Genomic DNA, 27,455 nt, shown 5'->3' with positions numbered 1-27,455 from the left:
AATTCCCTCTGGTTGCGCACAGGACTGTTCACTAACTGTATCATGGCCACTTCGTATTCTGACATCCATTTGACATACTGCTTTTGCATACTATTGCATATTCGAACGCAGGGTTTACCTCAGCCCTCATGAAATAGGCTAGGCTTAGATTGAGATGACATGTATTATTCATCGCAACGCCCCATTGTTTGACCATTAAGATGATGTAACATCTCCATTTTGGCACGCGGGCGAACTGTCTGGGTCCCGCTACATCAGGAGACGCGTCTCTTGACTTTTTGAACTCCGTTGGCTTCTCCACACGACGCCAGCCGTGTAAGCGCATCGTATATCACGGGTGAGAGGGAAACGATGGCATTGCCATTGATAGCGTTTATGCTTCGCCGCCTCACCGACATAATGAGCACATTATCTGCGCGCTCTAGGACTGCCGCTCGCCCCCGCACTTTAAATATTCACGTCCTGTGTGTACGGAAAAAAGGTATGAGACAGTTGGTGAAGAAAGACTGCAAAACGACTGCATCGTGTTTTTCTTCATCAATGCGTCTGTAACAACTTAGAATATGTGTGCATTGCCAATATTCAAATCTACTTTACCGTATGCATTAGCGGAAATAAATAGACAGCTGTCATTCTGGAGCTTCAGCACCATGGACAGCTCTAATTATCTTTCCAATTGAAAATCTGACAAGATTCTGTCTTTTCCCAGTATGTTGCATAAAGCTGTTTCATTTATAACCCAACGTACTTTGTACAACAAGACAAACAAGCAAAACAATGCGAAGCAATGCTTGGTGAATGGTAAATGGCAAATGGTATGTGACTGGTTCGAAGACATTGTTTTCATACTTTTACTGACATTTTGTCACATTTGAAATGAAATATTTTTGATCTACATGGAAAATGTTAGCTTTTTAAAGTACTGAATGCCTCTTTGTAACTGCTTGTGTGACCATGGAAATAACACTTATTGACTGAAGAAGGGAGAGTGTGTGTTAACATGAACATAACCTGTCATGTGTGGACATGCACTTTTCTAAGCATTCCTAACCACAAAACATATCCCAAGGTTAGTCGTAATGAGCAGGCATAGAACTACTTGAAGAGTTTGTGGAATTTCTACAAAAATGTAATTTCCATCATTCAGTGCCTCATAATAGATGCACAACCTTGAACATGGCTTATGGTTTTGCAACATTGCTAACAAATGCCCTGAGAGCACTTAAAACTTTGAGGATTTTTTTTTTATCACATCTCTCTCTATATATATGGCTCTCCAAGTCGAGGGCATGGAGCAAAAACCAATTATATTTTCTTAATTATTCGCAACTTTAGGCTTAAATATGTGTTATTGACACGTCCTGTTATAACCTACAAATTAAATGCTACCAACAGTTACGACACTATATGCTATGTTATGTGTTGCGTTCTGACAACACTCCTTTTGTTTTATTTTTTTGTTTGTTTGTTTGTTTGTTTTTTGTTTTTTGTATGATAGAACAAGTAGGCTAGATTAGTTGTGCAGGTTGGAAGACATGCATCTAAAAGGTCATTACATTATGTATTTGTACATTGGTTTTGATTTAGTTATTATAATTATTTTGCGTAGATGTCGCAATTTGTAAATAAAACGAACGAGAACATAGCCTACAGTGTGTCAAGTGCAAAAGATGTGGAGATTAGATGCGCATGCGCATTGTGCGCACTCCAGCAGACGCAAACTTTGGCTGATGAAGACACGAAAACAAGCATCAAGGATCGATTACTGAACATTCGGTAGTAGCCTAATTTATTTGACCTATTTTTTTTTTATTTTTTTTTAAACAATAAGATACATTTGCACAGATGCATCGTTTTGCTTGGCAAGCGCCTTATCATAAACCGACTATGAAAATGAATATAATATGAGGGATGTCATTTAAATGAGTTTTAATAGCGACGTATCTGCAATATCCTTTGCCTGTGGCATTTTAATGTTCTGTTGCCATTGTGATTTATATAATTACGCAGACTCGTTAAATCCTCTTTATTGACTTTGCGTTTATTGACATGTTTATTGCTGTCGCCGATATTTCAGCATCTCTTCGCTTGATTTAATCGCAGTAAATGTAACGATTCCGTACAGCACTATTTGCATAAACGTGTGCTTATAAGACAGTGGGTTTGATCGTGTAGATATATCAGAAAAATATCTTGAGTGTTTTGAATTTCACGGAAGCAGTGTTGCGTCGATGATTGATTTTTGCTGCAGATGTATTGTCATAAACATGCAGTAGTGGGTTGAGTCATTCTCATCTACACTTACTAGTAGATGGTTGTAGATGGTTGTGTTTCTGATAAGCATATTGATTCCCTGAATGCACACGTAGTAGTGTGCAAAATATGGGCTACTGTAAAGAGCTTCAAGGGGAGTCGGCTTTTAGTAAATTTCTTAGACTTTTAAAGGTTTTGTGAGATATGAATCCACTTTATAGTAATAAATAATGACCTGTTTTATGTTCGCTGATACAATTGTCTGCTAATGATCTTGCGGTCTGCTGCTGTTGCTATGGCTACCTCCTCAGTCCAACATTTATGGGTGACTATTTACCGCTAAATATGAGCTCTGAGCAATCATTTTTTGTAATACACTTTTTTTAGTTACAGAAACGTGTGAAAATGCTGTTGAAGCATATGTTTATATAAAAGCCTAAAGTTTTTTTTTTCTTTGCCGGTGCCCCACCAAAAACTCGCGCCCTGGCTTGCATATAAACGACTAATCTGCAAAATGATTTATGAACTAATTTGCATTACTCTCTTTTTAAGCCTCTGTGTTCATTATTCTGATATTCAGTTTTAGCTAATGAAGCATTTGCAGTGCCTCCAATATGAAGGGCTTGATTAAACTTAATTATAGAGCAAATAAACTCTTTGTTTAAACTGCATTTTAATCCAAAACTAAGGGTGTAGGCTATAGTTAAGTGTACAGTTAAATAGTATCATTGGGTATAACTATGAGCAAATCTATGGAAATATTGGATGCAAACTATATTGTATATAAATTGAATTATTTACAGTATGATGCTCCTGAGAGTGTAGATGACAGGCAGTGTTTGTGTCTCTGAGAGTGTGTTTCATCAGTGGGTGGTTTTTCACTTTGAAGAAAACATCAACTATAGTAGACATGGATACGGCTGACATTCAAAAAAAAAGAAAGAAGTAAAACTTGCAATTATTAAAATTGTGTGAGAAATAATAAACAAAGCGATAGCTGTATGTTAGGTTAAAGGGGTAATTCACCATTGATGGATTTTTAATAAAAGTTGGCTGTCTGTGCAATAAAATTAAATTAAATTGGTGCTACATGACTAGAGAAAACATAAGGCTGTGGTGAAAAAAATGCACTATTGTAGCCTATATTTGGTCTAAGACTCTGTGAAAAGGCTGAAAAAATAGATAAAAAATAATAATAGGCTTAGATGAATTGGGGTCACGTTGAGAAATGCAGTAAACTGTTGTATAACTCCAAATTAGGACTATTAAAGCTGAGAAGGTTAAGAACTGTTCTTCAATATTCTTCAATTCTTCAATATTTTAGGACGTCTTTTAATGATATGTGATTGTAATCACAGGTCTGAGAGATGGCCTCTTGCTCTGAGTCTTGTGGGTCCGGTCACGCCGTCGACTCCGGCTGTCATGTTTTCGGAGTGCGCTCCTATTTACATCACTTCTACGAGGAGTGCACAGCCTCAATGAGGGAGCAGCAGGAGGACTTTCAGGGCCAGAGATCACCGCTGCGGTGGAGCTCTAGCTTCTGGAAGGTATCAGAGAGGACCAAACGCTCTTAAAAATAAAGGTTCCAAAAGGGTCTTTTGGGAGCGATGCCTTACAGCAGTGGCTCTTGTAGGGCCAAAATCCTGTAGAGCAGGGATGTCCAAACTCGGTCCTGGAGGGCCAGTGTCCTGCAGAGTTTAACTTCAACTTGCCTCAGCACACCTGCCAGGATGTTTCTGGTATGCCTAGTAAGACCTTGATTAGCTAGTTCAGGTGTGTTCAATTGGGGTTGGAGCTAAACTTTGCTGGACAGTGGCCCCCCAGGAATAGGATTGGACACCCCTGCTGTAGAGTTTAGCTTCAACACACTTGCCAAGACATTTCTAGTAAGTCTGAAGATCTTGATTAGTTGGTTCAGGTGTGTTTAAGTAGGTTTGGAGCTAAACTCTGCAAAACTGTGGCCCTCCAGGAACAGGTTTGGACAACCTTGCCATAAAAGAACCATTCTGGGTTCCCAAAAGAACCTTTCAGTGAACAGTTCTTAAAAGACTTTTTTTTTTCCTAGCCTGAAGAACATTTTGAGAATCTAAAGAACCCTTTTTCAGTCTTGAAAAATAAAGGTTCAAAAATGCGGTTTTCATCAACAATGCCATAGAAGAACCATTTTTGGTTCCCAAAAGAACCTTTCAGTGAACAGTTCTTAAAAGAACAGTTCTTTTTTAGTGTGAAGAACATTTTAATGATCTGAAGACCCTTTTTCTACTATAAAGAACTTTTTGTGGCATGTAAAGGTTCCACTGATGTTAAAGGTTCTTCATGGATCCAGTAATGCCAATATAGAAACTTTATTTTTAAGAATGAAGTTTTGTTGTGTTGTGCAGCTGTGATATATGTTGTATATGTTGTTTTATGATTTGCATGTTTGCTTGAGTCCAAAACCAAATCCGATTGATTCTACTTTGGAAGGTGTCATATTGCTTTGAAGCCTGGTACATTTTTGAAACAATTTCGTTATCAAAATGAATACCACTGAAAATATGTGACCTTGGAGCACAAAAGCAGTCATAAGTAGCACGGGTATATTTGTAGCAATTGCCAACAATACATTGTATGGGTCAAGAAGATCGATTTTTCTTTTATGCCAAAATCATTAGGATATTAAGTAAAGATCATGTTCCATGAAGATATTTTGTTAATTTCCTACTGTAAATATATCAAAACTTATTTTTTGATTAGTAATATGCATTGCTAAGAACTTCATTTGGACAACTTTAAAGGTGATTTTCTCAATATTTTGATTTCTTTGCACCCTCAGATTCCAGATTTTCAAATAGTTGTATCTCGGCCAAATAATTGTCCTATCCTAACAAATCATACATCAATGGAAAGCTTATTTATTCAGCTTTCAGATGATCTATAAATCTCAATTTCAAAAAATTGACCTTATTGACCCTTATGACCCTTATCACATCAAGCAACCGCAACACCTTTCAGTGTTGACTAGTCTTTTCAGCAGGGTTATTATAAACTAAATCAAACTTGTTGACCCTTAGGTCTCACTTGCCGTTGGAGTCGTGCTCCTGTCAGTGGGGCTGGTGGTCATGACAGTGGGCTATTCCATCCCCACTCGCATTGAGGCTTTCGGTGAGGGCGAACTGCTGTTCGTGGACCGGCAGGCCATGCGTCACAATCGCTCACTTCACATATGTGTGCTGGTCGGGACGGGGCTTCTCACTCTGGGTGGGGTTCTGATGGCAGGTGGAATCCTGATGTCTAACTTCTCCACAACTCCCACAAAACAGGAAGACTCAAGAGGAGAACGGAAGGGGGGAACCAGAGTCCCGAGTGCAATAAGAAGCCCAGCAGACCCTGTAATGAAGCCTCCCAGCCCAGTCTCTAGTGATGGAGGAGTATCTCCTCTCGCTAGGGATGATAAAGTTCAGCAGTGCTCGTAAAAGAGCTGTGTGACTATGCCTGTTCAAGAGTACTGTTGAAGCAGTCAACAAAAGCTCCTTGTTTATTTCAATGAGAAATTGGGGAGTGTCTTATTTGTGTTTGACAATTATGTGCTAAGAGAATTAAATTGGCAAATACCTGTGCTATCTGTTGTCCAGCACTTGTATAATTATCATCAAAATAATTTTTGTATTTTTGTATGTTACAGTATTGATCAAATGAAGATCCACTAAGTGGTTGCAAGGCAGCAAAAGAAAGTTCTGAATAGTTTGGGGTCAGTAAGGTTTTTTTTTTACACTCTTAAATTTCTATTCATCGATGTATCTTGGTTTTCTCAAAAATATGAAGCAGCACAACTGTTTTCAGCATTGATAATTTGAGAAGCAAATCAGCATATTAGAATGATTTCTGAAGGATCATGTGACATTGAAGACTGGAGTAATGATGCTGAAAATTCAGCTTTGCATCACAGGAATAAATTACATTGTAAAGTATATTAAAATAGAACACTTTTTAAATTTAGAAACAAATTTAGAATTTTAAATTGTAATATTTCACAGTATAACCATTTTTACTGTGTTTTTGATTAAATAAATGCAAGATCTGTGAGCATAAAAACAACCACAAAAAAGCTTACCAAACATTTGAACGGTAGCCGTATGTATATAAAATATAATATATTAAAAGTCATCAATACATAATTATGTTTAAAGCATCTTCTGTGCCCAGTATATATCTTTTAAAGTGTAAAGATGGTTTAAGAAAGAAAAGACCAATCACAATTCAGGATGCAAATATGCAAATACAAAACCAATTGGAATTCAGAATGGCGTCACTGTTGGAATCTGAATGCTGAAGGTTCTAAACACAAGTTTGAATGGAATCTGATGTTACATTGTTCAGTTTGACTAAATTCAGGATAAGGTTTCGAATTTAGCTTATTAGTTTCGAGCAAACCCTCTCCAGAATGTTTGAGCAATATATCAATACAGAGCTGCCTTGCAAACACTGTAGAAATGCCAGTCTGTCACAATAATATGCACAAACCTACTCTCACTGTCTCTATTTCTGGATCCCTGTTATCTTTTCTATCAGATATTCTGCTCTTATGCTTAAGATATCAGGTAACAGTTTTGTTTTCTTACTGCATCTCTGCCCTTTACTCGTTCATGAGCGGCAGCTGTGTGAAAGACTAAATGGGATTTACTGTACACCATGACTGTGTCATTATGTCAGTGTATATAAACGCTCTTCTCTAAACAAGCCCAATAAATTAATGTCAGCATACAATCCACTTGACTTTTTGTGTATTATTATTAGTAGTAGTTGTAGTATTCTGAAAGATCATGTTCATTGGCACCTTTTCATTCATTGATGGTGTGAATGAAGGAAAACCACACTCAGAAAGGTATGATCTTTTGTAAAAACACATCCGTCTCTTTTCATATTGTCTATCAGTAGGCAGGTTGAGTGACTGTAAATAGATGCAGGAAGCAGCAATGACTCATCCCGACCCCGTTCCACTAAACCGCTTCCTCCCTCTTTCTCTCGCGAGGGCTCGATGTGAGTCACCTTCCCTCATATAACAGTCATAGCTCACAGTACGTGGGCTGTTAACAATCAATTAACCAGCGCTCCACACGTGGAGCCATCATCAAGAATCGTTCACTCCTCTGCGGCTACATGTATTCAGAAAACAAGAGTGAGACGGGAAGAAATGTTGTTTGTCTTCAGCTTTAGGTCATGTGCTTGATGCCTGTAATGTGTTGGCAGGTTGTTAACACATGTTTGTTTAGAAAAGCCACACCAGATGAATGCTACAGCGTGTTGATGGGTGCCTGGGTGTACTGAAAATATGCGCTCAGGATGACCTACCCATATGCATTATTTTAATGTTGGGGATAGTGTGGGTTAGTCATGGTATCAGTTGTGGCAGTACATGCAAACCATAAACATCATGACATATGTGACGGTCAAGAACCAATGAGGTTTGACGTTAAAGGAGCAGTTCACCCAAAAAGATTAACTATCTTTAAAAAAGGCCATCCAAGACGTAGATGAGTTTCTTTCAGAAATTTTGCATTGCATCCCACCAGTGGATCCTCTGCAGTGAATGGGTGCCATCAGAATAAGAGCCCAAACAGCTGATAAAAACACCACAATAATCAACAGGTAATCCACACGACTCCAGTCTGTCAATTAACATCTCATGAAGTGAGATGTGTCCGTCATTAAGGCATTAACCTTAAACCAATGCCAATATATGAGTCCATAATCCATAATAACGCATACTCCAGTGAAAAAGTCCACCAACAAATTTGTCTGGAACTTTTTTGGACTGTTTTTTGCTTAAACTGTGTTTGATCTGTGCATATTTCTCTCCTAATTCAGCCGAGATTACTTTTTCATTGGAGAAAGCAATATTATGAATAGAGGATCCGTATTTTAGCCATAAGCAACAGTTTGAAGTAAAAAAATATCTTGATGGATTTGTTTGCTTTTCACTTCACAAGATGTTAATTGATGGACTGGAGTCATGTGGATTACTACTGACTTCATGGCAAGGGAAAAAAAAAATACTATGTGAGTCAATCGCTACCAGTTTGGCTAGCAACATTCTTCAAAATATCTTCTTTTGTGTTCAACAGAAGAAAGAAACTCATTCAGGTTTGGGTGAGTAAATTATGACAATTTTCATTTTTAGGTGAACTATCCCTTTAAGGGCACTGAGCTTTGGCATTTTTTTTTTTAGTCCTGTGAACTTCCTGTCATGCACACACACTCTCAAGTGACCAAGAATGCAAGCATGGGTATTGGGACAGGCTTTTGGATTTCTGTTGAGGTGTTTTGGTTCTCATTGACTTTGTGTGTGTGTGTGTATGTGTGTGTGTGTGTGTGTGTGTCCTGCAGAAGAAAGAAAACCATGCAAGTTTGGAGCGAAATGAAGGTGATTAAATGATGACAGAATGTTTATTTTTGGGTGAACTATCCCTTTAGGTCATCTTGAGCAAGTAGGTCAGTTTTTCACTAAATCATCACTCAGGTGCCTTACAACGTCACTGACCGACCACTCACTGTATGTGTGTTTGAGTATCTCAGCTCAAACTGCATGGAGTAGAGAGACAGGAGGATACATGGAGGGGTCTGTTCGCTGTGAGGTGGGGGTTTGGTGAAATGATGAAACTGACATGCTCCATTGACTGAGCTGTGGAAAATGACTCGCTGCTCTGAGAAACTGCACACTGCAGAAATTCAATGAACCTATGAACTCTTGCCACTGGTGAGTGATGCTGATTCGCTCAAGGTTTCAAACCACAATTAAGAGCTTACTGCTGTTTATCCATGAAAGACTCTAAAATGCAACATTACTAATACTAAATTAATTTTTTAAAGAATGGGATATAATTGAGGTCTCTGACACCTATTATCCAATAAGTATAACAATGAACTGATGCGATAGCATGTAACATTAACAAATACAGTGTTATTCCATTCTTATATTTTTACATTTTTATTATGCTTAATATGGAAAATCTGACAAATGTTGGTCCTTATTTGATAGATGCTGATTCTTCAGTAATTGTGCAAACAGTAATTTGCATAAGTAGCAATTTTGAGCAAACTTGACAGAATTTATTATTATTGTTGTTGCTGCTGCTGCATTTGATTAAACTATTTGTATTTATTAAATCATTATCCTATATATATTTTAAATTAGATGTGTAGACACATTGCTATGTATGAATTTAAAAAGCCATTTTTTAATTCATTCATTTTCATTCATGATTTGCTTATTTTATTGTTGGTTACCAGATAGTGAGGTTAAACATCAAAAGTGAAATTCATAACAAAATGAAACAAACTGAAATTAAAATGAAAACAGAAAATATAAAAATAAACAAATTTTTTTTAAGTGTATAGCAATATAGCATCCCAGGATGTACCTCATGTTGAAAGCAAAGGGTGGTAACTTTAGAGAAGCTAAAATTAAATTAAATTAAATTAAATTAAATTAAACTTTTGATTAGTTTTTTGGTCACCACAACACTTCTATATTTCCATTTGTTCCATTTCTGACAACCTTATTTCGTGGAAAATGATAATAGAGCAGTCAGGGTGTCCAAACTTTTAGTGTGCCTAAAAGTTGTGAAATGCAAAAGAGACTCTCTTGGTTTAATTATAAATATATTACATATGGTTTACATTTATAAAATTATGCTTATGAAATATGCAGACTGATAAGAGAGCAGCTGACAGGTGATCAAGTCCCTGATTTGAGTCAATGCTTCTGCAGGCCACAGTGTGCTGTGATCACCCGTGATGTGACATACAGACACACACTAACTAGACACGTTCTGGCAAGCAATCACTAGAGCTAATTCAATGTTATGCAACGATGAATGAAAATCTGTCTTCACGATAAGAGCCCTGACATCCACTGTCACCGCAAAGATACGGAAACTGTTTTCTGCTTTTGTTTTCTGACAGCCGCAGTCGAGTCATCGCGGCCCATATTTAAACCTCGTCTGTCGTGAAATTAAAAAAGTTTTATTGCAGCAAGTTCAGTAGCCTATCTTTGAAAGCCCCGTTATAAGATTTCACAGTCGCGCGGCCCCGTTCCTATTTGCCATCGTTGCAGTTTGTCAAACATAAAATGTTAATTGGATTGCTAAGTGAGAAATATCGCATCCAATAGAATCCACCTCCAGTCAAAATATTGGGGAAAAGCAATATTTCAAATGAGATTTTAATTTGGATAATCTTTTGAACTTTAATAGAGCCCGAGCCAGTGGGCATATTGAGATTACCACATCATTATTAAACAAAAGTGACACAAAACCATCAATTCTCAGTCCGTGACAGATAAACGCTTTCCACTGCACAAATAATATTAGTTCTGCCTACTGACGCCAGCTCTTATCTGCCTCTGGATTATTGGGTTCACACTGCTGTCAGGTGCTGAGAGATTTGACAGAAATGTTTGCATATATGAATAGCGGCACACACACATATATGTTGGCAGATCCTCGGAGGAAGCCCGAGGCACGGAGAACGAGTCAAGTCCATATCGGCGGTTTAATGAAATCCCCCCTGCTCATCAAACACAGGCAGAGAGTGATTATACACGGAGAAGGACAGACAGACGAGATGAAACGTATGCTTTCCTAATATCACCCTCCATAGCGTTATCATATTAATGCACGCCATAAGGATGGACACGTCTTGGGGTCTGACTGATAGGCCTAACTACGCAAATGTAGACGTGTGCAGATGTCCTGATGTAGTCTGTTTCTAATCTTTAGATCCATCATCGGGTGACTTTTCTCCACAGGGCATTCAACAGTTTGCAAGGAAATGGACATACAAATTCACATTTTAAAACGCATAAACATCACGTGTGAACCATTACACACATCTCAGCAAAACTGAGTGCAAATGCTTTAAACAGCCCTGAATTCTCACATGCATCTCAATCCAGATTGTATGAGCACTAGCACTACATTGACTATATAATGAAGGAGCTGAATAAGTAAACGACCTTGCAGAACCCCCGCGCAATTCAGACCATACAAATGTGACTCCGCTCCGTCCATTCACGTAAAAGCAAGGCGAAGGACAAAGAATTACACTGGAGGAGACTTTCAAGGGCACTTTGGCTAATTCAGATGACCAGGTTGCATAGCAACTTCATCCCTTCAGTCCATCAGGGTGTCAAATCCTGCTTTCCGTGAGCCGTTTCACATGATGTCATTATATATTAACAGCTTTGGACACAGGTGGCAAAATGCTCCACTTTCAAGAACCCAAGAAGCAATTCTTAGTCTATTTTTTTACAGCAGGGGTGATGTAATGCTTTTCCTCACAGTAGAGCCAGATGATTTGAGACGTTTTGTTAATATTATAGCGCCACCCTGTGGTGCAGCGAAACTCTTTTATGTAAGTTTCTCTAACAAATGACATCATGTGTTTACATCGTAGGCTTAGGTGACATCAGAGAGGAGTGAAAGGAAAAGGTGGGCGAGGGAAGAAAAACAGAGCGAGAGGGGAAAAGCAGAAAGAGAATGGGAAGCTGTCTAGGGGGAATGTGAAAGACTGACATTTGAAAATCAAAACAGAGTCATGTTAGAGAATAATGAGGATATGAAATGGGAGGACAGAGTAGGTCAGGTTAAATATTTAAAATTTACTTTAATACCCATCCAAGACAGCCATTATGAGGTGTAGATTGTACATCTAAATAATAATTAAATAGTATGGTATTACCATGGTACCATGTCCAATAATATAAAACAAACGTTCAGTCGTAATAATGCTCAGGCACAGTGAGTCTATGAATTCATATTTAAGGAGGGGTCTTCCCCTATAATATCCTACAAAATCAGAAGCTGAAACATTCTCTAAAATACGATCACGAACAATGGCCTAAACCAGCACATTGTCCTATGATGATTCAAGTTCCCTCTCTTGACACTTGTGGCTGTACTGCGCCCCCTTGTGCTGGAGCAATACACTGAGATTTACAGGAGAGTTTATTGTAGAAATGTCATCTGTTCTTCATTCATTGTCTTTGAGAGGTTTCAAAGGATAATTGTCAGTACTTAGGTCGCCTATTGCATATTAACCTTTTAATTTATATTACTAACCAAAATAATAATAATAATAATTTATTTCCCCTATACAGCGGTGAAAAAGCACCAAAGAGTCATTGTAGAAAAAAAAAAAATCAAAAATCAAAATGACTTTATTTTAATATTATAATAAATGCTTTATTATATAATAAAAATCTTTGAAGCATTGGAAAATGTTTAGTCTTGTGTCTTAAAATAATTTTTTTAAAGTTATTTTTAAACACTGTTCTTGTTTTCATGGGAAGGAGTTGAGTTCATTAAGGATAAAATATAATAAAAATTGGATATATACTGAACAATACTGACAACACTAGTGATTTTAAACAGGACAGGCCACCAGTGATGTTTTTATTATTATGTTCTTAAACACAAATCAATCTCTATTAAATAGTGTGAATAGGTTTGTCAGTCAGGATTTACTGATAAAAGAATTCCATTCATTGAAAACCCAATCGGAGACTTTTACAGTTTCACTCAAATCTTCTTTATACGAATATATTTGCTGGTACATGTTGTAATATCGCATCATTGTTAATATTGCATCTCACCCTGAAGAACATCAGCAAAGACTTGTTTTTTTAGTTTTTTTGAGTATATTAAAACCCCACGCTCATGTTATAAAGCAAACAGCACTTTATATAGAGATCCATTAAAATCTCAAAAAAAATAAAAAAGATATAAAAATGTAGATTTGTTTCCATTCGTAAGACAGGTTCTTCAGGGGCATAAAAAAAATAAATAACTGAAGGATTTTGAACAGAACTCTGGAAGAATCCCTGGGGTAATGTACCCAGATGCAAATCCCAATACAACTTAAAGATATGGTCTGTCATCACCTCTCCTGCACACAGAAGTACACACATGCACACACAAACACCCTCAACACACTGAGGGTGACAGGCTGTGATAGTAAAAGCTGCGTTTAGTTCTGTTTCTTGCTGTGAGTGCTGGGATCTCGAGGGCTGAAGTCAGCACAGAAGCCGTTAGTTGAAGGCTGAGACACTGAGGGTGATGTGGATCCTCTGGAGGGTTGAGGGATCGGCTCACTGAGACAGTGGTACTGCTCCACGAAATCAGGACAGTTCTCCAGAAACCGGCAAAAATCATCTGCCACAAACACACAGCATGTTTACAAAGTTACAAATACCAAAGATACGACAGAATTAATTTTACAGAGAATTAATTACTACAACTTTATGCAAACTCATAGTAATCAGGTATCTATTTCCTACATTATTTTTTGTAAATAAATAAATTTTTAAAAAATGGGAATTTTTTTTTTTTTTTTTTAAGTAGTGTCAACTTTGGTCTTTTATTTTTCTTGCAGTCCCTTGTAAAAAAAAAAAAAAAAGTGCATTTAATTGTAGCAATTTAAATGTTTAATTTGAAAAACTCCAATTAAAATGTTACTTTAAAGTATATTTTAAATCATTATTTTCTTAATAATATTTTGCCATGCTTTTAAAAAAGTGCACTTATTTTTATGTGTTCACTAACATACTAATGCACATGTAAAGCACAAACTCAGTAAAGTACAGTTCAGTACAACTGTAGTGTGTTATTTGATATTACATTAAAAGGTAAATATATTCATTTCAAATATAACTAGCAAATTGCAACTTCATTATTACAAATATGTAAATATATTTAAATACATGACATACTAGTTTTAAAAGAAATTATATTAAAGTACATTTTATTGCTTGTCGTTACATTTGGAAGTACACTTAACCATATTTCAAAGACAAGAGAATTAATCATGAACTTACAAAGATGACAAAGTCAAGCCAAAAAAAAAAGCACTCTAAAGTTCAGCTAACTGCATTTAATATAAATTTAAACTATAATCCATTTTTATTTAATCGCAATTAACATGTAATTAAATGTCCAAATCCACAATGTTCAGCTTGAAATTTAGTATATTATTTCCATAGTATCACTAATATTATCAGAGTAAAATATGCTTCAACCCAACATTATTTTACTCAAAATTAATGTGTGTGTGTGTGTTGTCTTAATCAGGGAATTTAATTCTAATTCATTATAATTTCATAATTATAAAGCACAAAGCCCCATAAAGCTGTGGTTTACAGTGGTTTTAGAACAGCTAAAGGGAGTTGTTAGGCACAAAGGCAAGTGTTTTACAATGATTTCAAAAAGGGCTTAGCTAATTATCAAGAACCAGAATGATCCATTTAAATAACTTAACACATTTTTTTGTGATTTTGAAAGAATTATTCATACATTTGTCTTATTACGTCTTGATTTTTGTAACTTCCGCCACATGCTTGGCTCGATTACAATCAGTCCAGAATGCAGCGGCGAGGCTTTTAAAGAGGGTAAAGAAATATGATTCTATTTCCCCGGTATTAGCAAATTTGCGCTGACTCCCTGTTTGTTTTAGAGTTAAATATAAGATTTTAATTTTTGTATACAAATCCCTAAACAATCAGCCACTTTTGTACCTTATAACCCCCCTAAGAGCCTTGCGTTCAGAAAATTATAAACTTCTGGTAGTGCCTAGGACCATTCGTCATCAAAAAGGCGATAGAGCTTTTGCAGTAATGGGGCTGAGACTGTGGAATGAGCTGCCACATATATATATATATATATATATATATGTGACCCTAGACCACAAAACCAGTCATAAGGGTCAATTTTTTGAAATTGAGATTTATACATCATCTGAAAACTGAATAAATAAGCTTTCCATTGATGTATGATTTGTTTGGACAATATTTGTCCAAGATACAACTATTTGAAAATCTGGAATCTGAGTGTGCAAAGAAATCAAAATATTGAGAAAATCACCTTTAAAGTTGTCCAAATGAAGTCCTTAATGCATATTACTAATCAAAAATTAAGTTTTGATATATTTACAGTAGGAAATTTACAAAATATCTTCATGGAACATGATCTTTACTTAATAGCCCAATGATTTTTGGCATAAAAGAAAAATCGATAATTTTGGCCCATACAATGTATTGTTGGCTATTGCTACAAATATACCCCAGCGACTTAAGACTGGTTTTGTGGTCCAGGGTCACATATTAGGTCTGCTAAATCTCTGTCAATGTTTAAGAATCTGCTGACTATACAGTAGGGTATATGTGATTGTTTGATTGGTCAATATGTGTGTGACTGTTTTTGGTTCTTTTTTTTTTTTTTATGTAAAGCACTGTGGGTAACCCTTGGGGTTCTTTTAGTAGTGCTATATAAATAAATAAACAAGAAACAAGATAACTTTTTAATTTTGGTTAGTGTGACCACAAACAATGAGGAAGTGAAGGCATGATGTAAATGGTCCTACCAAATGTGATCTTTCCTTTGTCTTGACAATCGATGGCCCTGAAAAGGTCGCAAACAGCAAAATCTCCAATCCCCAGAGCAGTTTTCAGAATGACGGCCAACTCATCTTCTACAACTGCTCCATCCTCCTGTGCTTCAAACATCTGGACAGAAGACAACAATTCAGAGAACATCCATCTTTCCTTACCATCAAGACCTAAAAAGTTCATTATATCCAAATAAACATTAAGAACTAGAATCTATTAAACAGAAAAAAGGCTTACATTGAATGTGTGAGATTCTGACTCATACAAACTCAAGCTTGTCTATTTGAAACAAAGAGCTTGCAGAAACCCAACTCACCCTGAATGCCAGTTTAATGGTCTCCAGATATCTGAAAGGTCTACAGACCACAGACAGGGCGAGGACATATTCTCTCACATCCATCTTCCCGTGCTGGAAACAATTCATTCAAATGTTATCACAATCAGACAGACATCATGGAAACACATAACTGATGTGACTTGAATTTGTTTTCTGTTCAGTATAATGTAATAAAGACGTTTTGATAAATGTTTAACCTCCTCAAAAAGTGAGAAGATGTCCTGTACTGCTTCTGTCATGGGTTGGTTGAGGTACTGAGAAAATCCCTCCACGTCCAGCCTGCTTCCACACAGTTCACGGGCCCTAGAGGCTTCCTCGTGCAGGACTTCATCAGTGACACCCGCCTTCAGCCTGAGAGACAAGACAAAATAAAATCCACCATTATTTTTTTGCCAAATGTGCAAATGGCTGGAGAAAATAATAAAATATGCAATTTGGCACTCAAGAATACTTTGAAAATGCTTGTGTTGCCCAATGAACTGTAACAATCTTTGCAAGTACTGAGAACACTTGCATTTCTTGGTAGTGGTTTCAAAAAAGAAACTCATTGCATTGTTATTTTGAGAGATGAAGGTTGTTCAGTGAGCTACTGTCTTGAAAGAAGAAAGCAAACTGGATCTAACCAGCACAGGGAGAGAAGTGGACGACCCAGAATAACAAGAGGACGAGAACATCAGGGTCTCTAGTTCGAGAAACAGACCCCTGACTGGAGCTCAGCTGGCAGCTGCATTGAACAGTACACACTAAACAGTGGTTTCATCACCAGCAGTGCAGAGACGACTCTGAGATGCTGGGCTTTTAAGAGTTTCAAAGAAAAAGACACATCTGACACTGGCAAAAAAAAAAGGAGCAAGATGGGCACAAAGAACAAAGACTGGATGGTACAAGACTACAAAAGAGTATTATAGATAAATGAATGCACGTTTGAGATGTTGAGCTGCTGTGGGAACAGTTTGAAGAAGCATCCTACACTGAAAAAAAAAACCTGTTGGATTAACAAAAAAAATATGTACATCGGTTGCACATATTAAAGTTAGATTTACTCAACATGATTTTTATATGTTAAAGCTACATAATTTATGTTTGTTAAATGAACATGATTTAAATATGTTAAAGCTATATAATTTGTTTGTTAAATGAACATGATTTATATATGTTAAAGCTACATAATTTATGTTTGTTAAACAAACGTGATTTTAATGTCTTTCATTCATGTATGCAGTGGTTTCTCAAATAAAACTAACCTGGTTAGTTCTAGTTTTAGAATACTGTAAGCTGGCTTTCACAAATAAATGTATTTTGTACATCTACTAGTCTTAGCTACAACATTAATACAATACAGTTTAAAAAAAGTAGCAAGACAAGCAAAACATTTCTTGAATCAATTCACTGTATTTTTAACAGTACAATAAATTTTCACACAGTATGTGCTACAGAAACTTTCAGTGTTAAGATAAATTGCTTAAATTCCATGAATGAATGACTACGAACAATGACAGCATATCTCCTGTCATGAAGTAAATGACAAGACACCATCAAACGTGCAGTGGAAAAGGTGGAGAATAATGAGTATTAAGTAGTCCAATGCTTCCCTTGACGTTTTTGTTTTGTTTTAAAAGCAGTAAGACGAGTCAATTTCTGAGTGGACATTCCATTTTAACCAATCAGGTTTTAACCACTCTGGTCCTTTTAACCAATCAAATTTGACCAGGAAAAAAAACAAACTATACACATCAAACAATCACAAAATAAACAGTGGCCAACCTACTCCATAAACAGTCGACTCCGTATGTGCGGTATAAGAGTGTGTGGAATGAAAAAAGAAACACAGTGGTCCTTATTCCAAGAGGAAGTACCTGCCGTACCATGGAAACCGCTCACTCATAGAGTCTGTTTCTAAGAACTTGAGCTTTCTTTGATAGAGTGCAGCCTTCCAGCTCCATGACTTCTTTCTGCAGTACCTCAAAGGTATATTTCATTTCAGGTGGGTAGTTGAGATTTAAAGCATACATTAGACCAAAAAGCATTGCCGTAGCTAATGCAAAGTTGTCCAAGCCTTGCAAGACGTTCTGGCCTTCAAGGACAATCCCGATGTCCTGAGATCCATCATGAAATTTAAGGACGTATATTCCCACTGTGGTGGTCTCATTGGATTTTTGGATGAAGGCTTCGTCAGCAGTCTGCAGAATGCACAGACAAAATTAGATTTAACAGAACATTGGGCACTTCTCTGGGAATATTATAAAAAATGTAATTTCAATCAATTAATAATGTAGATCTAATGAAAAATGTGAACTTGTATATAATGCGAACAAGACAAGGCCAAGAAAATCACGTGACGCGGGGTAAATTTAGTTCCGCTATGGGTCTGCGGCTATGCTCTTTTCTCAAATATCCCTTCTTACCTTTTCGGTTTTGTCTGTTTTCCTATTTGCCCATGTTATATGCCTGATAAAGCAGCGTTTGTGAGCTCAGCGCTCATGCCACAAATATCACCGCAAATTTTGAGAAAAGATGCTGCAATTTCAGTCATTTTAGGCCAGAAATAAGAAAAAAAAGGTCCCGCAAAATCCTGGAGGGACTGATCAATCTAAGTAGCGGGTGTTTTTTTTTAATGCAATTATTTTTTTTATGAAAGACAGATCTAAATTAATGAACCTTTATAATTGTACTTACCACATACTCTTTCACTAAATTGTCTGGATCCTCGTTGAGGTATACGCAGAGCCCCTTGATAATACATTCTCGTCCAATATCGACATCATCGTCCTGGCCAAGGGTGACAAGCAGAGCAGAGGTTTTTTTTTTAATATAAATTTTTACCCCCACTGATCTATATAAATGACTGGATTGCTCATGGAATCCTAAACTCCCAGCAGGTGGTTAAGCCACCGGAAGTGTTCGAGTGGCCATATTGTTATTCCAAACTGACTTAATGCACTTTTTACGTCCAGCCAAGTCATAGATCAGTGTTTTCCCCAATAAAATGTGTACACACCAAAAACAAAATCTCTAACATACTTGAGCCATGGGTTCCATGATGGTCTGCAGTCTTCCTCCCATTTGCCCTCCTCGCTTTTTAAATACTCTTAGAAATTTGTCAGACAGCATATCTAACTGAGACAAAAATCTGGACTGTAGGGACATTGTTGTAATTCGTTTAAATTTAGCATTTATCTGAGAGAAGAAAAGAGGGGAAAATACATGTAAACAAAGTTGAAATGCAATTTGTAAAGGCATACAATGAAAAAGGGTTAAAAACTAGTACATCAGTTAAAGCAAAAAAAATCCTAAGCCTGCGCTTTTTCCGGGGGTGGAGGACACGCAGGGATTGATTCAAATAATTTTCTTTGAAACTAACTAGTAACATATTTGCAATTGCCATTAGCCCTTGACAGGCTCAGACTACAGATTATGGTGGGCTATTTAAAACAGCAATACCAGGAAAGGTTAATCAATACAATATGGTGCAAACACATGTAACATTTAGTATGCTTTTGATATAAAGTTTTGCTGGTTAGCTTTGTCCTTGACAGTGTACAAGACGACCTACAATCTAAAACATGACATTTCTGAAACTGTTTTGTTCAAACGAAATAATGGATAATTAAATACTAGGATTTTTTTTTTTAAATATCACAATGTCAGCTTTTTCCAATATCGTGCAGCCCTATTTCTTCCCAGGGGGCGGAGTTTCCAGAGAAAACATGACTAATTTCTAACATTTCAACATGATTAATTCTAAAAGATTGAACATCCTTTAACATTAAATGAATGGCACAAGACTAAAATATGTTTAGATGAGAAACATAAATGAATCATGTAGGAAATACGAAAGGTATTTTTGCAAATTCAACAATCCCCCCATTGCCATTTTTTCAGTGTACAGAATAACACGGGAAACACTGCAGAACGCATGATAAAACATCAGCTGAACCTCTGAACCTGAAACTGAGGTCTGTTCAGATGTCACTGCTACATGTTTAAAGAAAATCATATTTGGTAATAGAAATAGAAACATTATTCAACTAGTTAAATGTTTGGGGTCTATAATATATTTTTAACTATTATTAATTCATACTTTTATTGAGCAACAATGTATTAAATTGATTAAAAGTGACAGTAAAGACAGTTATAATGTTACAAAAGAGTTCTATTTCAAATAAATGCCGGGGTTTTTTTCAACTTTCTATTCATCAAAGAATCCTAGATTTCAAAGAATCCAGTTTTCAAAATTGATAAGAAATGTTTCTTGAGCAATATATCAGCATAACAGAATGATTTCCGAAGGATCATGTGACACTGAAGACTGGAGTAATGATGCTGAAAATTCAGCTTTACAATCACAGGAATAAAACATTTAAAAATCAAATAAAAGACCGTTATTTTAAATTGTAATAATATTTCACAATATTAATCAATTAATTGATCAAAGCATGAGAGACTTCTTTCAAAAACATTTAAAAAACATTACAGGCCCTAAACCGGAGTAGTAGTGTACGTATCATCACTGTAATTGAATGCATCCTAGGCAAATTGAATTGAAATTTATTTGACAAGATACAAGTTTGACAAAACTGAACCAAATTAGTATCTCACACACTTTAAAAAACTGTTGAGGATAAAAAACACAAAGCCATTGGTTTATTTCCATAGCGGTTCAATCACCATTTGGAGCGCTTTGGAAATAAGGCCCCTGCCAGAAATGTTAAGGAATAAACATCCAACAAATCGCCTTGCATCGCTAAAAACCTCATCTGACATGTTTTTGTGAATACAGTACCTTTCTAGCCATAAAATCACCTGTTAATTTATTACATATTAAACAAACCAAATAATTTACATTTTTTGACTCAATATTGTTGATACAATATTGTTAATCTTAACCCCCAGGGGGCGGAGTTTCCAGAGAAAACATGACTAATTTCTAACATTTCAACATGATTAATTCTAAAAGATTGAACATCCTTTAACATTAAATGAATGGCACAAGACTAAAATATGTTTAGATGAGAAACATAAATGAATCATGTAGGAAATACGAAAGGTATTTTTGCAAATTCAACAATCCCCCCATTGCCATTTTTTCAGTGTACAGAATAACACGGGAAACACTGCAGAACGCATGATAAAACATCAGCTGAACCTCTGAACCTGAAACTGAGGTCTGTTCAGATGTCACTGCTACATGTTTAAAGAAAATCATATTTGGTAATAGAAATAGAAACATTATTCAACTAGTTAAATGTTTGGGGTCTATAATATATTTTTAACTATTATTAATTCATACTTTTATTGAGCAACAATGTATTAAATTGATTAAAAGTGACAGTAAAGACAGTTATAATGTTACAAAAGAGTTCTATTTCAAATAAATGCCGGGGTTTTTTTCAACTTTCTATTCATCAAAGAATCCTAGATTTCAAAGAATCCAGTTTTCAAAATTGATAAGAAATGTTTCTTGAGCAATATATCAGCATAACAGAATGATTTCCGAAGGATCATGTGACACTGAAGACTGGAGTAATGATGCTGAAAATTCAGCTTTACAATCACAGGAATAAAACATTTAAAAATCAAATAAAAGACCGTTATTTTAAATTGTAATAATATTTCACAATATTAATCAATTAATTGATCAAAGCATGAGAGACTTCTTTCAAAAACATTTAAAAAACATTACAGGCCCTAAACCGGAGTAGTAGTGTACGTATCATCACTGTAATTGAATGCATCCTAGGCAAATTGAATTGAAATTTATTTGACAAGATACAAGTTTGACAAAACTGAACCAAATTAGTATCTCACACACTTTAAAAAACTGTTGAGGATAAAAAACACAAAGCCATTGGTTTATTTCCATAGCGGTTCAATCACCATTTGGAGCGCTTTGGAAATAAGGCCCCTGCCAGAAATGTTAAGGAATAAACATCCAACAAATCGCCTTGCATCGCTAAAAACCTCATCTGACATGTTTTTGTGAATACAGTACCTTTCTAGCCATAAAATCACCTGTTAATTTATTACATATTAAACAAACCAAATAATTTACATTTTTTGACTCAATATTGTTGATACAATATTGTTAATCTTAACCCCAAAAAAAAAAGTGTCATACTACTTTAATTTCATTCTAGAAGCAAAGAGAATGGCTTCAGTTTTACCTATATATAGAGAAAGTTTATTGTCTAAAAACTATTTGGACATCTCTTGTAACTGCAAACTCATTTTCTCCAGGACCCATTTATCTTGACGAAATGCTAAAATTGCTGCATCGACAGCATAAAGAAAAAGTTCCTCTGAACACGATGCTTTAAGATCATTTATATATATATAAGTGAAAAAATAAGGGACCTACAGTAAAATACTCTCTTGAGGAACTCCACAATTGATTGATAAAGGACCACACAATATACCCTTAACATCAACTCTCTGGCTTCTCAAACCCAACTACCTTTAATTTATACAATAAAATGGTGTGGTCTACAGTACTCATACAAAATATTGTTTTTACCAATATATTTTTAATTCTGGTCATAGGCATGTTTTTCTTTTTTTCTCTTTTCTTTTCTTTTCATTATATTAGACATCACACCTAAGACAGAAACAGGCTAACTTACATCCCTTTTTATATAAGGGTATAACTCTAATACTTTTAAACTCACTTGGTAATTTTCCTTGGTCAAATGATAAATTTACACAGTCTCTAAAATTTTTTGCAGGAATATTATCAATCCCAGGTGCCTTATTTACGTTTTATTAATACAATTAAAAACTTCACTTTCAGTGACTGGTCTTAAAAGAATCCTGAACATTTCCACATTGCCCATAAAAAGACTGCACCACTTTTCATTATGAATATCAGGCCACCCTAGGAGTTGATTACATTATTTTTAGCTAACAATATGAAATAATGATTAAAAGCTTCAGCAAACTTAACCTTCAGGATCCATTAAGTTCCCTTTCACCTTTTTTTTTAAAGATTTCAAGTTTCAGGTTCTTTAAAACACATTTTTAAAGTGAATCCAAACTTTTAAAGTAGTGTATGTCTCTGGTTTTATTCGCTGACTTTCCTTGCATCAGATATAGAGATATTATATATATATATATATATAAGTTAGGCTTAAGAAAAGGTTACAGATTAACTGGCAATTAATGATTTTATTTACTGTACTTGCCAAAGCCATTCTTTTTACACATCTTTGATGCTTACTGAATGTTATATACTCCGATTTCAACTTTAATTACAGCAAGCCATCTTTTAAACCTTTGTTGATTGTATTTCTTCATCATATTCACTAGAGGGCACCATGTTCACTACCAGATGAACTTCATCAGTACAAACCAGCTCACTGCTTTAGCACCAGTGTAAAATCAATCCTCAATCCTCAACTTCTAATCCACAGCAAACAAAGGCCATGTTTTAACTTCCTCTCATTATGCTGGTAGGCAGAGGGCATCAGTCAGCACAGGGCTGCTCGTACTACTGAACGTAATGATTCTTTATGGTGTGGTTCTACTGAAGTTTCAGAGATCAATACTATGATATGTAGTGGCGAGCGGTGCTGATGGATTGATTGTCTGGATGACTGATTCACCCAGTGACCAAACCAGCACCTCGTGTCCCCGAGACATCCTAAACTGTCCTTCACTCTTACAACCTACTTAACTCAGCTGCCCAATAAAAACATGAGAACTGATTCTTTCATCCTAGAAAATGAGAGATCAAGTCTGTTATTTCAAAAGACCGTCCCAGCCTGCTGGTCTGCAAGACACCCACAGACTACCCTAAGTCCAAGCTACAGAGATCATCTAAAGCACACTGCACAGACACACAGCAAGAACTGCCTCGGTCTAACAAGCTCTCATCTGACAGACCAACTTTAAGCAACTTCCAGAAACCACAGGAAAACTTTCCACTGACTGTCTTCCTGTTGTTCTCGTAATGAAGCCTGGTCTGATCAATGGTCACTCACCAACTCAGGACATCCTCATGATAACAGATAAACAATTGTTATGTTGTGTTATTGTTAAGTTGTGTTTACAAGGTACTGGTTTGTTCGTATTGCATTTTCTGCTTTGCTTTGCTTTCTTTTCACTTTCTATCTTTTGTAAGGACTAAAATCATCATAAATGTCTTTACTCTCACTTTCGATCAATTTAATGCATCCCTGGATAAACATAACTTCTTTTTAAAAAATCATATTAACCCCATATTTTTTAACAGTAGTGTACGTTATCGTAGATGTGGCGACCTGCTTAAAACTACTGCTCTACTCACCCTAAACGTCGTACCAGTCTGCCAAACTCCAGCAAACAGGTGTGTTTGGGCAATTGCAGAGGGCCTTTGGCCATAGCAAGCTGGCAGTCCTCAAAGGAGTAATCGATAATGCGCAACCCAAGCGCCCTATGGAGAAAGCACACACACAATACTGATTACAGGACACTTGGGCCTTTTAAGAGGAAGAAATGTAAAGCCAAACAAACAGACGTCAAATTTCTTTTTATCAGTATGAAATAAAGCGTTAATAAAATCTGTCACAACAAAAACACTTTGTTCTTTAAAATCCACTCACTTGGCCATGATACGTCTCACATTATTAGCGAACAGGGCTGGATCCTTCTTCTCCTCCTCTGACGGGGTGTATGTAGGAAGATACTGGACAGAACTTTATCATCATCAAATCTGATTTGTGCATATTTACCAGTGTTGTTATTGTTAACTAAAACTAAAAATATTTAAAATATTAGGCAAAAAATTTATTAAAATTAGATATTAAATCAAATTAAATGAAATTATTAGATGATCAAAATTAGATGAAAATTGAAATGTATAAATACAATTAATTTGAATTACTAAATTTAAGAGTAAAACTAAATGACTAAAATTGAAAAAATAAACAAATAAATAAATGTAAAATAAAAATGAAGAACAATGACTAAACCAAAACTGAAAATATAAAATAAAAGCTTCAAAATAATATAAAAGTATAATATTATTTGTAATAGTGTATGAATAATACTAAAATAACATCATATTTATACCACAATATGAGTTCTCACCTCTATTTCTACAGAGTTATGTAGCTGACATAATGTGAGCCATAGAATCTTAAACCTAAAAAAGATAATGGAATTTGATTTTAATTTACAAATAGATACAAGCACATATCATGCATATATCTTGACCATTAATCTACACCAAAAAAAAATAAACGATGTAAGTAATTGAAAACTGAAACCGTTTGGTTACCAACATTCTTCAAAATATATTTGTGTTCAGCAGAAGAAAGAAATGCATATAGGTGCATGTGGGTGACTAAATAATGACATTTTTTTGGGGGGGGGGGGCTACTATCCCTTTAAGTGAACTCAAGAGACTCACGCTCCAGGCCCTTGCCACGTCCATGAGATTGTATCCTGTCGGGGAAGTGAGGAGAGAAAGAAGGCAATGAATAGGCTTGGCATCTCAAACAAAAACACGAGTGTTATACTGGCAGTATCCTCCTAAACAACTAACTATCTACATATAACTATAAATACACACACCTAACCTAACCACTTGAACTTGACCTTACTTCTCCTACAGCACAACCTTGGCTCTAAGTGCTCTAAGAGATTGCTGGGCTTGTGTTATTCATGAGAGAAGGAAACAAAGACATAATATACAGAAAGGTTTTGACAGTAGATAGAAAAGTATAACTATGAAAAATAAATTCATAGTCTTCATGAATGGAGACACATAGCACACAGCTGCAGACAGTAAGTACGAGTGTAAGACACTCCCTGTTTGGGCGTAGAGTTTATTCTTACCATCTCATTAGGATACCGCAACAGCACAGGCTGCACGGGAACTCCAGGGATAAACGCACCTGCAGGAAAAGAGGGACAAAAGGACAGTAAACGAGTGAGAATGAGAGGACTTGTGCTTTGACCTCGTTCCACTCGGAGGGCCGGGTGTGGCATTAAAACTATAGCCTGTGCTGAAACATGAGCCCTCTGTTTGAATGTGGGTGTGAGCTTAAGTATCCAAATCCACTGACCTCATCCAGCTTCACTGTTTTTAATATTCAGATATGACACAAACCAAGAACTTGCATAACACTCAAGCTTTACAAGAAGATGCAGAATAAGAAAATGAATAATATTACATCAGTTAGAGGATTAGAACACTGTTTCTGTCAATACACAACTTTATGATGAGCTGAATGTTCCTTTCAAGAACGTTTTACACTTGAAACTGTCTTTTGAGGAGGCGGATTGCTTATTTTGTTAAATATTATTTTTGAAAAGACTTTTTTTTTTAATATATCTGGCACAACCTCTGCAGTGCATATACTGTATTTTTATTCAGAAAAGACACATTAATTGATCATAATTATATTGTTACAAAAGATCTATATTTCAAATAAATGCTGTTATTTTGAACTAAAAAAAAAAAAACACAGTTTCCACAAAAAAAGTAAATAAACCGTTTTCAACATTGATAAGAAAAGTTTCATATTTGAATGATTTCTGAGGGATTCAAGTAATGATGCTGAAATTCAGCTTTACCATCACAGAAATAACTTACATTTTAAAGTATATTCAAATAGAAAACAGTTATTTTAAATTTAATTACAATATTATATATAATAATTACAATACAATATTATTGTTTTTACTGTATTTTGTACAGCACTAGAATATCTTTAAGCCAGAATATTTGCAAAGTATTGCACAATCATTTAAAATACTTAAATGATTGTAAGTATTGAAGTACATTTTGTGCTTTTTGAAGCTTGACAGCTGTCACTACCATTAAATGAGAACTGCTTGGCATTGTGCTAAATAAATCCTTTTGCGTTTCACTGGAAAAAAAAAACAACATTTATGTTTTAAGCAACATATGAATGAGTTACTAGGTAAGCTAGTATTTTTTATTATTATTTTGGGGTGAACTATCCCTTATCAGAACTCGTAACAGAGTTCAGAAAACAACTGCAGTCTCTTTTTCTCTATATTTTGAGCCTCAGTTTCACTCTGTGCCAGTCAGATCTAATCACGTCTGGGAAGGTGTAGAGAGACGAGAGATGCCCTTCAGCTTACAAACAGCTCCTTATTACATGCTGCTAATAGAAACTGGCCAATCTATCCTCTAAGACTGAACTCACTCACCTTTGACAAACTCAACCCAAGTTTTAAACAGAGCAAGTCAACTAATGCAAATACACAAATAACCCATCATCCATTTGCATCTTTCACCACTGAGGTTCTGAGCTGCTACTGTACGTGACTAAAGCTTGCGTCCACATGAGCGGAAGTGTGCCTGTGCTTTTTAGGCAGAGTAGAACTACTGTAAATAAATGCTATATGCACCATGGTTTTGCATACACAGGTCCTCTGTCTTTTAATACACTAAAGTGTATGACTTACAAAAAAAAAAAAAAAAAGGGTTTTGAACGG

General features: G+C 35.8%; 2 protein-coding genes across 2 annotated transcripts in view; one reads left to right on the top strand and one right to left on the bottom strand.

Moving 5' to 3' along the window:
* The first annotated feature begins 1,699 nt into the window (after window positions 1-1,699).
* Window positions 1,700-5,826, top strand: LOC107754809 (neurensin-1-like). The gene is made up of 3 exons (XM_016571397.1): window positions 1,700-1,776; window positions 3,612-3,800; window positions 5,307-5,826. Exons 2-3 carry the CDS (start codon window positions 3,621-3,623, stop codon window positions 5,706-5,708), a joined length of 582 nt encoding a protein of 193 aa, XP_016426883.1. The 5' UTR covers window positions 1,700-1,776; window positions 3,612-3,620; the 3' UTR covers window positions 5,709-5,826.
* Window positions 5,827-12,586: 6,760 nt separating this feature from the next.
* LOC107754844 (lysophosphatidylcholine acyltransferase 1-like) overlaps window positions 12,587-27,455 on the bottom strand; it is a 33,678-nt gene continuing 18,809 nt past the window's right edge. Inside the window, exons 7-15 of the mRNA XM_016571453.1 lie at window positions 25,824-25,882; window positions 25,396-25,430; window positions 25,074-25,128; window positions 24,587-24,669; window positions 24,292-24,417; window positions 16,208-16,361; window positions 15,990-16,082; window positions 15,649-15,790; window positions 12,587-13,445 (exon numbers count right to left, since the gene is read on the bottom strand). Of these exons, the coding sequence (XP_016426939.1) occupies window positions 13,261-13,445; window positions 15,649-15,790; window positions 15,990-16,082; window positions 16,208-16,361; window positions 24,292-24,417; window positions 24,587-24,669; window positions 25,074-25,128; window positions 25,396-25,430; window positions 25,824-25,882 (932 nt within the window). The 3' untranslated portion in view covers window positions 12,587-13,260. The remainder of the gene's footprint in view (window positions 13,446-15,648; window positions 15,791-15,989; window positions 16,083-16,207; window positions 16,362-24,291; window positions 24,418-24,586; window positions 24,670-25,073; window positions 25,129-25,395; window positions 25,431-25,823; window positions 25,883-27,455) is intronic.

Source organism: Sinocyclocheilus rhinocerous, unplaced genomic scaffold (genome assembly GCF_001515625.1).
Source record: "Sinocyclocheilus rhinocerous isolate Xijiao unplaced genomic scaffold, SAMN03320098_v1.1 scaffold21, whole genome shotgun sequence".
Classification (NCBI taxonomy): Eukaryota; Metazoa; Chordata; class Actinopteri; order Cypriniformes; family Cyprinidae; genus Sinocyclocheilus; species Sinocyclocheilus rhinocerous.
This window is presented reverse-complemented; position numbering and strand designations above follow the sequence as displayed.

Coding starts and splice junctions, on each gene's coding strand:
- LOC107754809 (XM_016571397.1), top strand. CDS start 3,621: ATGGCCTCTTGCTCTGAGTCTTGTGGGTCCGGTCACGCCGTCGACTCC. Junction 3,801..5,306: donor GGAGCTCTAGCTTCTGGAAG/GTATCAGAGAGG, acceptor GTTGACCCTTAG/GTCTCACTTGCCGTTGGAGT.